At 38.3% G+C, this 15,142-nt stretch overlaps 1 protein-coding gene across 1 annotated transcript; it reads right to left on the bottom strand.

Annotated features, from left to right (window-relative positions):
- Positions 1 to 4,906: 4,906 nt before the first annotated feature.
- Positions 4,907 to 14,232, bottom strand: st8sia6 (ST8 alpha-N-acetyl-neuraminide alpha-2,8-sialyltransferase 6). Its single transcript, XM_053338888.1, has 7 exons — positions 14,141 to 14,232; positions 12,827 to 12,901; positions 12,301 to 12,375; positions 11,768 to 11,912; positions 6,386 to 6,498; positions 6,182 to 6,274; positions 4,907 to 6,093 (listed from the first exon to the last, which is right to left on the bottom strand). The coding sequence occupies exons 1-7, from the start codon at positions 14,230 to 14,232 to the stop codon at positions 5,619 to 5,621; spliced, it is 1,068 nt and encodes a 355-aa protein (XP_053194863.1). The 3' UTR covers positions 4,907 to 5,618.
- Between the last annotated feature and the right edge of the window lie 910 nt (positions 14,233 to 15,142).

Raw genomic sequence — 15,142 nt, 5'->3', positions numbered from 1 at the left:
CAGCTGACAATTTGTTTTGTCCGGGCTATCACTGTCAAACTTGAAACATCACACCAACACAAACTGTATTAGGCTACAGTCGTTTTCATGTCTCGTTCTCCTCAACTCCTAAAGCAGATCATTGACCTCTGTTGTCTTCCTGATCATCCTTTCTTAGGGATTTGAGCTTTGGAAAATTACTGAATGATAATGAGTTCTGTTGCAAATCAGATCCCAGATTTGGCTTAGCTCTTTTTCTGGCCACTCCTCTGCAAAGACACTGACTCCATTAATACTTTGGCATCCTAATTCTTGGGGCATCAAAATACAATGACATCAAGTACCATCATAATGCAAAGGCAATGGAATGCCTTGGCATACTAAAGCAGTGACTTTCATATTGTAATGACGTCATTACAACATAAATGCAATAAAGTGAAACAACATAATTCAATGGCAGCGCCTAAAGCAGTGACTTTTTAATGCAGTGAGAGGATCACCTTCCTGAAGGCAGTGTCCTGTCAGTCATGTTCTGTGTCTGCTTTTTCTCCAGAGTCAGTAACAGTCTTATGTTGCTGTGGCTTTGCATTTGACCATGTGTTTATATATGTTCAATGTGTGTATTTTGATACCAGTGCTACACCAGCTGCTGTTCAGGAACTGATGAGTACAGCAGGTGGGCTTTTTATCCAGTCCATATCTAAGGTATCCGGAAAGAAAATATTCAGTCGGTGCATAAACATTTCAGTTTTTATAGCTTCAACTTTTTAGTTTCTCTCTGGCTCTTTATGGCTATTAAGCAAGGCACTCAGTTCTCCACTATGGTTTCATCTGCCTTGTAGTTGACTGCCCTCTGGTGGTATCTTCCATGATGCTTCCTATCTAGAGGAGTAGATACCAGTTGCCAACGCTACCTGCATCCAGCAACACCTTAACCAGTTGTAGTGTTCCTTTTCTATTGACAAGCCTTGTGTCAGTCAAGTCTTCCCAGCAGTACAAGTTTAGTGTTAGATGCACAAGGCTGCAATATCACCATGCGTTATGGAAAAGGTTTAAAGCCATTACTATAATATAGTGAGACCAAACACTGTTTGTGTGATGCAAGTGTCAGTGCCAAGATTTTACACTAGGCTGCTACGAAGCCTGGTTGTTTGTAGCTTTGGAATACTGTGGCCATGCTACTCCAATCATGGAAAAATGCCTACGTAAGACCAACCCTTTTGTAAGAGTCACTTGTTTTTTGTATTACAGTATGTTTATTGCTTTTTGGAACAGGATTTAAAATACCAAACTCCTAAATGGAGCCAGTGTTTTATATGAGAACACTTTTTTTCAATAAAGGTTTTGTAAAAATAAAATATCAAGAAAACAAGTTCTTTTAAAAATGAATTAGTTGTATGGGTATTTATGGTTATTGTGTTTTTAATTGCCTTCCAATTGTAAAAAATGTGAAATATGACATAATATATTTTTATAAAGTGTAGGCTACAGTAACTTCATGACGTAAAGAAAAAAAAAGCCAGACGTTTCCTTGTATGTTACAGTATCGGTATTTAATGTATGTAGCAACCCTCTGGGCTGTGTTTTGATAAACAGTGTTATTCCTTTTTCCGACATTGTTCTGACATCTGCTGAACAGCTGCGTGTGGAGACAAACTGGCTGATGAAATCAGTTGGGAAAAGGACAGTAAGTGTCAAATTTTTAAAAACATCCCAAGCCTTGCACCACAGTAGATTTCCAAGCAAGCAGTGATTACTTACTCATTTCATGACAGGGAATAGTGAGTGGGAACAAACCTGAAAAGTTGCCAAGTTCTGTCCTTGCTGATGAAAGATCTGCACCCTACTTATTGAATAGTTAAGTAACTGAACAACCCACCACCCATACATTCTCATGTGACAACAGTGTGCCTAAGTAGAAGGCGCGAGGTATGTTTACCAATAGACACTATGTCTGTTCAGCACACTCAGCCAGCAACAGACGCACATTAATCACCCAAGCATTTCAGTCAGCTGTTCTCCAAGCAGTGACCCTGTCCCCACTTACATCATGCTGATTCTAATAAGCCACAGGTAATTCACTGAGTTTCCCAGTAAGTAAATCTTTTCTCCTGAAGGCCAATCGGTTCACATTAAATAGTTCCCCAGGAGACAAAGTTTCTTGAGTATTTACTGCTGTTTGAATATGGAAACAAACTGTAGACAGCATGTAGGTGGTCACACTCTGCAGTTAAAACAAGCAAGGGCCACCAGAGGGCAACTTCCTGTCTAAAGAAGTTAAATTTGTAGGAGGTGCAGTTGGGGGACTGAAAGACCCCATCTGCTTAAAGTCTACATGGCTGCCAGCTTGGCCGTACAAACCAAATACTATTCTAGGTTGTGTTGCTGAGATTGGTTTTTCGGGAAAAGTGAGGAATTTGGGCAGCTATCCACGTCAAAAGAATTTCCCTGTGGCACAGTTATTGTGTATTTGTCTAGGCCTGTCTTCTTTTGTCTATTGAGCGACTGAGAAAGAAAGCTAATAAAGACAGTGTCCTCATTGGATAGAAATGACTTGAAGAAGTGGTTTATTTTTCAGCATATTGTTGCTGTCCATTGAAACCCATGTGTCTCCAAAATGTGCCTGTGGCTGTTTTAAAGACTCATAAAAAGCAAAAACATGTGCAGTACAACTTGATGCTTACAGTCTGACAATGCAAAAGAATTTGAACCTGTTATCCAGCACTGATAATCATCTAGTGTGTCACAATACGTTAGGAGTAGGTAGGAGTGCATAAGGGTGATGTCACTGGACCGACACACCTTTGCAGAGACAGATATTTTGGAACTGGAAGGCATTATATTATCTGTGAGACCTGGCAGTTGTGGGAATGATTCAAGTGTGACGCAACTGTGGTGTTTGATGTTATCAGCATTTATTAGATTAACAGTGGAAAAACAATCATGGCATAGAAATCGAATTCTTTCCTTAATGATCACTGTAGTGAACACTGACATGCTGTACAAGACAAAAATTTGAACACTGAATGAGAAAGTATGTCTGAAGAAAGACTGTAGAGAGGCGTTGTTGTGTCCCTACATGTTTCTCATAGTCACCCATGTGGGAATGTGACAATAAAATTAGTGGTATAACCAGTACAAACTCTGAATCATACATGCATTTTGTGTGTTTGTGTGTTTTTCTATGCCTTTTGTAAAATACATTTCTTTGAGTGCCATTCTGGTATCCCTTGGATTTTTTTTTCATATTCTTTGATGAATACATTTGATTTGCATGTTAAAAGACCTATTTTCCTAGAAAAAATAAATCAGAAATGAATATTGAATTAAGTGTCTACATCTTTTCTTTTTTAATGTGAAGAAATAAAATGATTCCCAGTCTTGAAATGTTGAGTATTGCCCTGATCCTTTTGTCAGTATGAGATGTGTGAGCAGGGGGTCTCTGGAGTCCTATCAGGAGAATTACAGTGGCGTGGGCTGATGCTGTGTCACTGGCAGGAACAACACAGGAGACTGAAGAGATGTCACTTCAACTCATGTTAGCTATGTCATTTTGTTTGTCACTTTGGCAGTTCATTTGGTGACAGCTGAACTTCAACTTGTGATGAGAGAACATCTGAGTCTGTGAGGCTTAAAATTATATTAATGCATTAAGAGCTCAGTGTTGGTTCCAGTTAGACACTGATTTTTAAAAATTCCATTCAATAATGCAAAAAAAACTTCCTCACTACAGGCAAGCATGATAAATGTTCTAAAATCTTCCAGTCATACTTTGGAATTGACGTACATAAGGATAAATATGCGTCCTCTGTCTCTTTTTCCACTGTGTTTCTGTCATCTTTTATGAGTTCACAGTCAAAACTGCCTGGAGAAGAGACAACAAAAAAGGAAATGGAAAGTATGTTTTTGTGATTCTCTGAAAAAAAAACTGTCCCTGGAGTGCTGCAGCTGGATGTACAACAAGGTCACTGCAGACACGAGCGCTCTCTGGGATGGCAACTTGTGGCAGCAGGCTATTTTCCTCCAAAAAGAAACAAACATTTCACCCTCATCATCATCATTAATGGACTAATTGGCCGCATGCACTGACCCAACGTGGATGTAATTTCCGAAACGTCACACACAAGCTACCATCATGAATTGTTATGAATGAGAGGGCCTCAGAGCTTTCAGGGGCTTCCCTAGTCTGTTTTTCCCCCTTCATCATCCAGATGTTTGCATGTCTGGTATACATGTAACGGGGGGGATACCCTCCAGCAGGACACACAAGAGAAACTTAGCGAAGTGTAAGGTTTAGCCACTGATATCATAGCTGTATGGAAAATGGCAAAACATAAGGTCAAATAATAAAAATAAATATCAATATGGATTCATGCATGTACAAATACTTTATACCAGCATACTATATATATCTTATACCGGGTTCAAATTTGTATTAAACTGTAGGAAAATGGGAAAAAAAGAATCAAAGCATCAATAGCCAATAAATCCCTGGATCATATGGTGTTCCAGCCATGAAATAAGCACAAACTGGTTCCATGAAAAGAAATACTGCAGTGACAGCTCTCAGCAGGTTTGGGACACTTAATGACTCAGCAACATTAAATCATGCAAACTGAGACGCCTGTGGAAAAAAGTCCTCCCCTCTCTGGTTAGATAAGTGAATTCCATTTTAACCAATGATTACATACTGATAAACTTTCTGATAAATATTTATTCATTTAAACTTTATATTCCTTCTCTCCTCATGTCATTCACACACAAAAACAAACAACAACAAACACACAATTATAAAGTCGAACAATTCCAAAATTGGTCACCTACAGCTTGTATAAATATAAATCTGTATAACAAAAAAGACATTGTAAGACAGAGTATGAAAGTGAAAGGTAACATTTTCAGTTGCATGGCACCTAAGCCTGTATGACACGTTTGTAAGAAGAGATCCCCTGAATGTGTTTACTAATAATATTATTTCTGAGGCACCTCTGTCTAGTCCTTGGTTACAACCTTGATTCAAGGTCATCTGAGGATAACAGCCCGCCTAATGCAAGCATGGTGGTTTCCAGTTAAGGGTTTTGTGACAAATCCATTATCTGTACCTTGTACCACATCTTAGCGGTGTCAGTGACAAGGAAAAAATAACACGTAAAGTTGCCAGAAGATTTTTCAAAAGTGGAAAAAAAAAGTAACTTTACATTCAATCTGCTGGTGCTTTCAAATGTTTCAACCAGAAAATGTTTATGCAAAAGGAGGTATTTAAAATTATTTAAATTACATTCAGTTTGATATAAAAACATCCTATGGTCAATCATTTTTTAACATAAGGCACTGTGATGTAAACCCCCCCAACAAGGCCTCACAAAGGCTTCCCAGTCATATCAAAATAACTCCCTCTAGACACCAGCTGGAACATTTGTCGTAATAAATACAGCTGTAGATACAGAATGTTTATAGTCTTATGGTTGGTGCATTTTTATTTCTGTGCAAATGTCTTGGTTGCTGATAGGCCAGCTTTAACCGTAAGTTCAAACATCCACATTGCTTGGATGGAAGACTCCATGAGTGACTGGCTTCATCCAGATGCTACAGACAAGGTGCTGCACCCCTGAACTGTCATCTGTCCCCAGGTGTGGGAACTAGTTTTTAATTGGTAAGCAGGATCCCAGGTGTAGTTTGAGCAAGCCCTGTCTGTGCAGCTGTAACAAGATGTTAAACTCAGCAGGCATGGCATGCACTGCCTTAGCCTTCAAGTCATCGTAGTAATGATTAGACAAGGAATAATAATCGTATGGGTGATTACTGAAGGGCCAGAACCCATACAGTTCCACATTGTCACAGATTTCCAGTGCAATGCTAGTCATGATTAAGCCAGTGCTGAGACGTCCTGCTTTCAGCCCCTCACTGCCCCAGAAGGCGGTCAGATTCATAAGGTACCCAGGGTTGAAGAAGACGGGACGAGCAGGGCTATTAAAGTCCTCAATTGTGTAGACTGCCCGCATGCACACAGGAGTATTGAAGCCATAGGAAAAGGCAGGAAGGACAAGCAAAGAGTCTCCATAGGTTTGCAGACTCTCCACAAACGGACGGCGACGACCCATTAGACCCCCATACCTGGGGAAAAAAAACAGCAGATATGAAGTAACAAGAGAGGAAGTATATTACTAGTAGGCAGTCAAATGAGACTCATCTTTTTACTCACTTTTGTAGGAGAATGCTTGGGTTTGCTGTCACAAGATCAGTCTTGGTGCCTACGTGTTTCTCGAAGCCATTTTTCAAAGGTGGTAGATTGCACCTGAAAAAAACAAATCCCCAACAAAGAATATACAGAAATGAGATGAGCGTAAAGGTGTTGATTAATTGTCCTCAACATTTCAATTAAATCCACTGGACGTCTCTGTCTCACCTCATAACAAACTCAGCTGAATCGATGCTCTTTCCACACTTGCTGTCATTCAAGATACCGCCGTTCCCAACAACAGCACACATGGTCAATTTTTTAGTTGCAAAAGGATGCTCCTGGATTCAACAGACAATGAATTACTATTACAATCATTAAACAAATTAAAGACATAGTAAACATTATTTAGGATATACTGTTCTTTGAAGACAAAAAGACATCTTGATGGAGGGACATCTGATTTTTGACACTGTTGACTACATAACCCATCATTTGACATGCTGGATTGGTCTGACTTCGCCAGGTCCATTGTTGAAGCTCATTAATGTAGTTTCTGGTGTAGGACGACACCCTTTGTTGTTTGTTCTTAATAAATCATTTAAACACATTTTGTTGATGGTGTGGTCCTTGCTAGTGAAATTATTTTTTATTGATACTAGGGTTAGTAAGGTAGATCAACTGTTCCCTAACAAAACCAGACAAGAGAAGGCTGCATTTCTCCTTTGAACCTTTGAAACAGGACAGATCTGGTCAGGCTGTTATGACATATCTTAAAAAGGCAGATTTCAGAGCATGTGAAGTGATACCCAGCACTAGAGTGAACACACATTACTGAAAATGTCACCCTCTGAAATGAAACTTAGCCTCTTCTAACAGTTCAAGATGTTCAACAGTATTGTGGTTTTCATACTTGTCAAATGTAAATCGATAGTAAGGCCACACCTCATACTGCGGGCTGTGGGTGAAATGTGAATTGTAGTGGCTTACATGGTAGTTTAATATTTGAGTGCGTCAAACAATGCACATCATCTTAATCTAGCGTGGAAAAAAGAATTGGCCACACCCCAAGCACTCAGAGAATGTGCCGTGAGCAATGCGCCTTAACCAGTAGTGGTAAAATCATTGAGTGGTGGGGATTTTTCTCTGGGGACACACCCTCAGAGCTGTGGCTGTGTCTTTTTCAATACCTTACCTGATTGATTGATTTATTGACTGATCGATTGACTAACCATGAATCAAATCATAATATACAATTCCACAAATTCACAAAGAGAACACAGCAACACATTTAGTTTACAAGGCAGAAATGTTCTGTCTTAGCAGCCAAACCTCTCATATAAATCTTGCTAAACCAAAAAATCTTAAAGAGCCAATTCAATATATCAACTTTAGACAACCAAAATAAATCAGGATTTTTCGATTGGATCTTTTCAAACAAACAATTCCTCAAGTCACTGTAGAAAGGGCAATGAAATACAAAATTAAATTCATCCTCAACAATGTCCAAGACATGAGACTGGAGCTTTACACAAGGCTTTGATGGGATTATAAAATGTACCATTTATACCAGAATATATTAATTTATTATTTATTGTCTCTATTGATCCAATAGTCAGCCAGTTCTTTATATGTTTTTGATAGCTGTTTTTTTAACCTGTCAGCAAGCCAAGTTTCACTTAGGAGACAATGAAAGCAACTGAACTGAACTGATTGAAGGCTTTCTTATAATCAACCAAACAAGCATATGTATTTTTCCCTTCCTGTAGTCTAACCTGCTTTTCCTGTATCCTGTGTGCCCTTTGCACTTTAATAACAAGTTATTAGTTTCGACGTTATTATTAAGTCCATTGTTGAGGATATCTCATCCAACCTGAAGTGGTAAAACGTGTTCATGTCCCTCCCCGCTGAATATCAGTGACCACCAGGGAAATTTTAACAACAAGTCATTAGTTTCAACGTTATTATATTATTATATAATATTATTATATTATATTAAGTCCATTGTTGAGGATAGTAGGAGGAAGTGTTTAGATGTAATGATGAGAAGTGGTGATGCAATTTAATTAATTAGTGTGCTCTTTGGAAATGTCTCCAATGCGCCCAGTCATGCCAATGGGTTGTTTGTGACAGTGGTTAGTGAGCAGGAGGCAAATACAGACAGATCCTGTTAACAAAAGGACTACACATTGGAGAGAAAACATATCAAATGACGGGATAAAGCAATGTATAATCTAGCTAATATTTACCTTACCCTTTTTAATGGAAACCTGCGGTGGAGCGAAAAACATTGCATTGTTCAAGTCCACCTGTTCCCATTTCCTTCACTTGGTTAATTCAATGGCATTTTTATTTATTTTCTTTTACCATTTTATTACCATAAATTAGTATTTTTCTTGTTTTTCCTGATTTTGAGAAGGCTATACATTGTTTTAGGGCCATTCTGGCTGTTAATAAGTTACAGGTAAAGGCTGGAGGTGACTGTACTTTACTCTGAAGCTCCCTGTCTGAAGATATGGGGCTTAACAAATCAATAACATGTGACTTTTTATCTTTTTTAGAAAGACCACTGGTGCCACACGGTTTTATTTCCAACATGTCTTATACATTTTATTACAAGTGTTGTTTTGTTCAATTTTTTCATTATTTAATCTTGTACTAGGAGTATTTTCTTCAGTTTTATTTCAAAGTTGATGCAATAAAGATGTGACCTGAGGTGGAAGTCAAACAATAATGTGTCAATATAATGTGAACTTTACACATGTTAAAGAAGGAAATGCATACTGTCAGTTCAAAGCAGTGATAAGATCTCTTTTCCTGTAAAACAAGGTATTGAAGTGAAGTGACTCATAGTTATAGTTATTCATGTTTTTTCCAAAACATTTAAATAAACAAATCTGGTTAAAAAGTCAATTGAATAGACAACCAATTATCACTGAATGGTAGAGGTGAAACATAATCTTCTGAGCTGTGAGAATTTTAGATTATATTACATTGTTGTGTATAATATTTTAAATCACTTGCCCTTTACTATGTGACTTTATTTTCTGATTCAGTGCTTTCAGAGACGCACTACCAGAGGTCAAAACGAGTATTAAAAAGTTTGCTATTTCAACAAATGTGTTTATTTATTATCTAATAATTACCTGGAAACGACTATGGCCATTACTGATTAGTTCCTCTCTGATTCCACAAAAATGACTTACAACTTTAACTTTAAAACATATGTTCTAAACTGTATGTTGAAATCACATAAAATAAAACATACACGAAAACATTTAACTACAGATAAATAGTTCCCCCTTCCAAAACTGGGATTCTTTGCCTAAATATTGAATGTTTTTTAATCATCTCATAACAAAAGAGTCAGTGATATTTCAGGTCCTCTCACTAAATGATTCCACAGCAGTGTGAACGTGCTGCCCTTGATACAGTATGTCTGATTAAGATCTGAGAGACTGAAACCAGCAGTAACATAATAAACAAACTGTATCATGTGAGAACAAACTGTCTCCTACTAAGGTGTGCAGAGATTCCTTTTACTTTTGGAAAAACCCTTCCTCTTTCTCTAAAAACCCTGAGCACCCTCATCTGTTGCGTGACCGGAATGTGACCTCCTTTCCAGATAAATGTGTTCACACAGAATTGCGCCACATCGTTTGTAATCCCCACAAGTACCACTAAAAAAGAATGATATGAGCAACTGAAAAAGGGACACGCCTGTTGATGTATATGGGTCCATAATGTGTGAATACTGGAGAAATTATTCTCCACAAGAGTTCATTGGACTTGATATTATTAATTTCTGAACAGATCACCAAGGAGGCTGAAGAACTTAAGGCCAAATCCAGGCACAGGAAGATGCGATGAGTTCGGCGATACCTTCACTGACATTGAAAAACCAATAAAAGACACTATTGCCAGGTACAAAGATAAATTACACGCTACAAAAATAAAGTAATATAGAAGAGACACAGAATATTACCAAAGAAATTAAGCATACAGCTGGGAAACTAAGAACCGATAACCCTCTGTCAACCGGCAAGTGCGCAATTACGCACACACCTCCACCTCCTCAGCTGCATCATCCCAGACACCTGGGAACAACTGGAGGAGGATGTCAATGGGGGATTCATCTAGCAAATTCACGTGTGACAGCAATACCAGCTCAACCAATCCTCCAGAGATTCTTTCTTAACTACCAGCAGCAGCCACTACCGGCGAATAACAAGTGTAGACCAAGCAAACGAAAGACGAAGACAACACCCATGGGCACGAAATCAACATCTCTCATGTCCAACGGAGCATCTTTTGTACCCAATGAGTACGAATGCATTTGGCAGGAAAAAGTGGATCTGTTTAGTTTCTTTAGACATATCAAACTAAGATATCTTTTCAGGAAAAAGGGGGGCACGATGTGTAGCTATACAAGACGCAATATTAGCAGATTTTGTCCCAATTGTCTAACGATACCTATTGTAGAAAACTTCTTCCAGATCCTACCTTGTCATTTCAAAAAGTCTTAGAAAATGCTAGAGAACGTGGTTGGATGTCCAAGTCTGATTTTTTACTTTCTTTTTTGTCAACATCCAATGAGGTCAGTTTTTTTTACACAAATCATTAACGAATCCTCCAGGTCACCAAATGGTATCAAGGATGAATTTAGCTTTTATTTGGAGAACCAAGATCATGCCGAAAATCCCCCTAACTAGTTCATAATGGACTTGGCCACCTTTGTCATGATGTAACCTACAATTATTTCAGTTTTGACAACGAGATTACTCAAGTATGTCAAGTCAATGTCAAGTATGACAAGTATGGACTCGATCTGTGTTTTTAACGATGCTAATCTAAATACGGGTTTCTTTAAAATGACAATTAAAATAACAAATAACAATCTCCAGTTTACATGTGAAAGTACATTTTCTTGACGTGGGTTTTGATAAGTAACGGGACACTGTCTACTACGCTGTACTGTAAAGACGCAGATTGACATACTTTATTTCTGTGGCACTGAACAAGTCCTAGTGCCACCTCGGGGTGAAGATCATGACTTTTCATTAAAAAGAAGAGAGACACTGGATATTTACATTACAGAGCCTGTCTCCCAAGGGAAAATCCAGACATGTTTGAATGATCCACCCTAGTTGGACTAGAGCTGGGTATTAACAAACAACTTCGTTTTTCTTGTGATACAGGGACTTTTTCATACCTTTTTTGGAGTCTTTGTTATTATCTGTTTCCAGCTTGTGACCTATATTGTATTTTTGACAACTGATATACAATTTATGATCATATTTATTGATCAAGTGATTTCATGTCCTTAATTGTACTGATTTTAATTTTCTATTCTTTCTAAGTCTCATATTCTATTCTCAGACAGGTAACGCACACTATTTGTATTAGCCCAGGTGCATAATTAAACCAAAAATGTATTTAAAGAACTGTTTAGCCCAGTTTAACTCCAGCACCAAATGTAAACCGTGCTGTGTCCTGTTTAAAATGCCAACATGTGGTCACACATGACAAGAAATACAACAATCGCACAACATTTGAGGAACAAACAAGACAATGAGCAAACAGCTGATTTGTGAATGATGAGCAGCATACCTTTGCGAATGTGCTGAAAATCTCCTTGGTAACCTTGAGATTCCTCTTCCTTTCACCGTCGTACACAAGCTTTGATCCAACTGGAGTGTTGGCCTGGGTGACGATGGCCTTGTCGAAGCCATTGCACTTGCTTTTCAGCCGAGCTCTGGGGAAACACAAGGACTTTGTTAAATAGTCCTTGAAAGCGGTCAGGACTGTTGACACTGACTGATGGGTCACTTTAGTTTTCTTTATTGAAGATTATAGCTTCATAATTTGTTAAATAAGAGATGTGTGAATTGGCACCGGTGCACAGTTTTACTTCCATAAAAGATCTAACTGGACAAAAGCAGTCTTGGGTACTTGATGAAGACTGTTTGTTACAATAAATCACATGGCCACACTGGTGAATGTTTATTTTGAGGACAAGTTCCTCTATTTTAAACGCATGTTTTACTTCTCCTTACATAGTTGTTCTCTCCATTAATAGAAAAAGGAAATGAATCTCATATACATATTTGTTTAAACCTTTGAGAGGATGTTGGCTTTTTTACCTAAGTTTTTGAGAATTGTCCTCTTGCCTCTTCCAGGGTTGAGAGTAATGCTCTTTTACTTTGTCGATGACTTCCCTGTGAGACACACACACAAACACACACACACACACACACACACACACACACACACACACACACACACACACACAGAGTCAGATGTATATTCCCTGGTGGGGACATGATTTAATTTGATGAAAGCATAAACAAAAAGGTCACTTGAAAATCCCCTGCAGACATACAGACATACACTACTTGGAACAATAATGTGTGTCAGATATGATTTTTCCATGAAAAAAAGTATAATAACCTTTTTCAAATCTTTAAAAATGTCATCTACTTCTATTTCTTCCAGAATATATGAATATACAAATATATTTCATCGCAAAAGTTGAACTGCTAGACAGAGAATGTGCCCTACTTCATGATCAGCACTGAAAGATTCAAGTTTTCATATCACACTTAGGTGACATACATAAACATCCAACTGAAGGAAGTTTAAGCAGAAACCATGAGTGCTAGCTCTCACCTACAGCCTTTGCAAACATCACTCAGCTTGCCGGGACCTTTCTTTTGAGGTGGCGGTTTGTAAAGCTCCACATTACTGTGAAAACAAAGATGATGAGTAAAAGCTGTGCCCACATGTGCAAAAGTGCAACAGACATTGATTTCATGTGGATATATCATTATTTTCATTACATGAAGCAGTCTTTCATTTTATTCTAATTGACTCACAAAGTACAAACAGAAAAATAGAAAAAATAGAATTCTGACAATTAATTAACAAACAAGTGAACTCAACCCACCCGAACAAATGTGCAAATTTGAACCAACCCTTTTACCTGACCCTAAAAGAACATCAATATCACTATCCTTCCATTGTCCCTGTACTTATGTCTTACAGCACAGATTACATGCAATGTTAATACTGCATAGCAGCACAGACATAAGAGGAGCACAATTAAGTCAATACTAACTATTAGAAGAAAAAGAGAAAAAAATGAAATATAAATGGTGGCCATATTCTCATTATTTTGCAGTCCGAAAGCTTTTCTAACTTAATCATTTCTATTACAATACACATATTGAAATGCGGCAAGTGTTGGGTGAATATACCTTTACCCATTAACTGCCCTAGAATTAAAGAGCAGAAGCAGTCTGACAACCAGCCTTTACTGTATATGGACACTTCATGTACATCAGTGTGACAATGACAGGCAGACAAGCTATGGAGTGACACTTCTCGGCTTAACATTCATGGAACATCTCTCCAAAAAACTGTAGCTTGTAAGACTATAGGACTAGAAACCAACAAAAGTATCAAAAAGACACACAAAAGCAAACAAACAAACAAACAAACAAACTAAAAAGTATTTATTTTCAGGTCAGTGTTGGTTCCAGTCTGTCCAATTTCACTTTCAGCTGCTCTTTAGATTTCATTGTACAATATGCAAACAAGGCTGTTTGCATTGAAAAATACTTCCTTCCACTTTATATTAAAGGCAGAAATCCGTAATACGTAACTCACTTACTAACTTACTTTGTGATTAGTTAACACTTCTTTTATTAAAAAATTCAGGACTGTTAATTGACAAGTACAACACACATTATTATAATTTATAACATGATTTTGGCATTATTGTTATACATTACTTAAATATATGCTTTATAGTATTCTTATTATAACTTTTCTTTTACATTTTAATTAATTTTGATGACATTTTCCATATTTCTCCACTTTAAGCTTTACTTTTAAGAGTACGTATTTAAGGTAGTATTGTGAAATAAATCATGACATTAAAGTGCAGTTACAGCATATGTGGTTAGGAAGGTTAACACTTACTTGTCGAGTAAGTACCAGGTGACAGTGGTCAGCAGGCTCCCCATACAGAGGAGGGTGAGGATCAAAGAGGCATGTCTACTCTGTTCCTTCATACCTCTCCTATCCTGCTTACTCCACCCGCTTGCCCCCTCACCTTCTGTCCCTCTCTGCCTTGCTTCACCTTACTAAACACTCACCAGTTCTCCCCTGGCTGTGCCTCACACACACACACATGAACACACACACACACACTCTCCTCTCGCAAAGGTGTTAATCGTTTGCCTCTATGCTTTCTTCTGTTTCCTTTTACACACACCATCACCCACCCCCCGCTGACACCTCCCCCCAAACCCTCCCCCCTCCTCCTCTCGGTTTGACTTCAGTGTTTCTCTTCCTCCTTGAATGAGTAAGACATGCCTCCTCAGTTATGAGCCTATCAGCTCGGTCTTGTTCTTGTTCTTGTTCTTGTTCAGGCAAATCCTCAATCCTCTGTGCATCTCTACTTTGTGTTCTCTCTCTTCCTGTTTATGTCCAGATCAGATGACATGAAATCTGTCTTTTGTTGCTTTGCATCATTTTTTAACCCTTGAGACGTCCCTTTGGCACACCCATCCTCTTTTTCTCGTGTGTGCTTCTCACGCAGAGAAACTCACAGTTCTAGTTTTCAGTCTCAAAGCTAAAGGTTCTTCTTCTGTACTCCGCCCCCTTTATGGAGCCCCAGCCTTTCCCCTCTGCTTCTCCCTCCCTCTCAAAGCTATCCTCCGCCCATACCCCTTAAGCCCCTCTCCCCTTTGCACAAAATAGAAGCCGTAACATGAGTGCCCAGTACTGAATTAGCCTGCAGTGTGTGTGTGTGTGTGTGTCAGGAAACACGTTCAAAACCAATGACTGGCAGAGCAGACGAGGAGCACAGGCTTCCCATTCTATCACAGCAACTATTAATATCCACCCCTAAACTCACACACAAGTTTCTTTCATACTATACTATACTATGTCTTTACAATAATCTCTGACAATAAATGA

Source organism: Scomber japonicus, chromosome 18, assembly GCF_027409825.1.
Source record: "Scomber japonicus isolate fScoJap1 chromosome 18, fScoJap1.pri, whole genome shotgun sequence".
Taxonomy (NCBI): Eukaryota; Metazoa; Chordata; class Actinopteri; order Scombriformes; family Scombridae; genus Scomber; species Scomber japonicus.
Note: the sequence above shows the minus strand (reverse complement) of the source record. Positions and strands in the feature narration are given on the sequence as shown.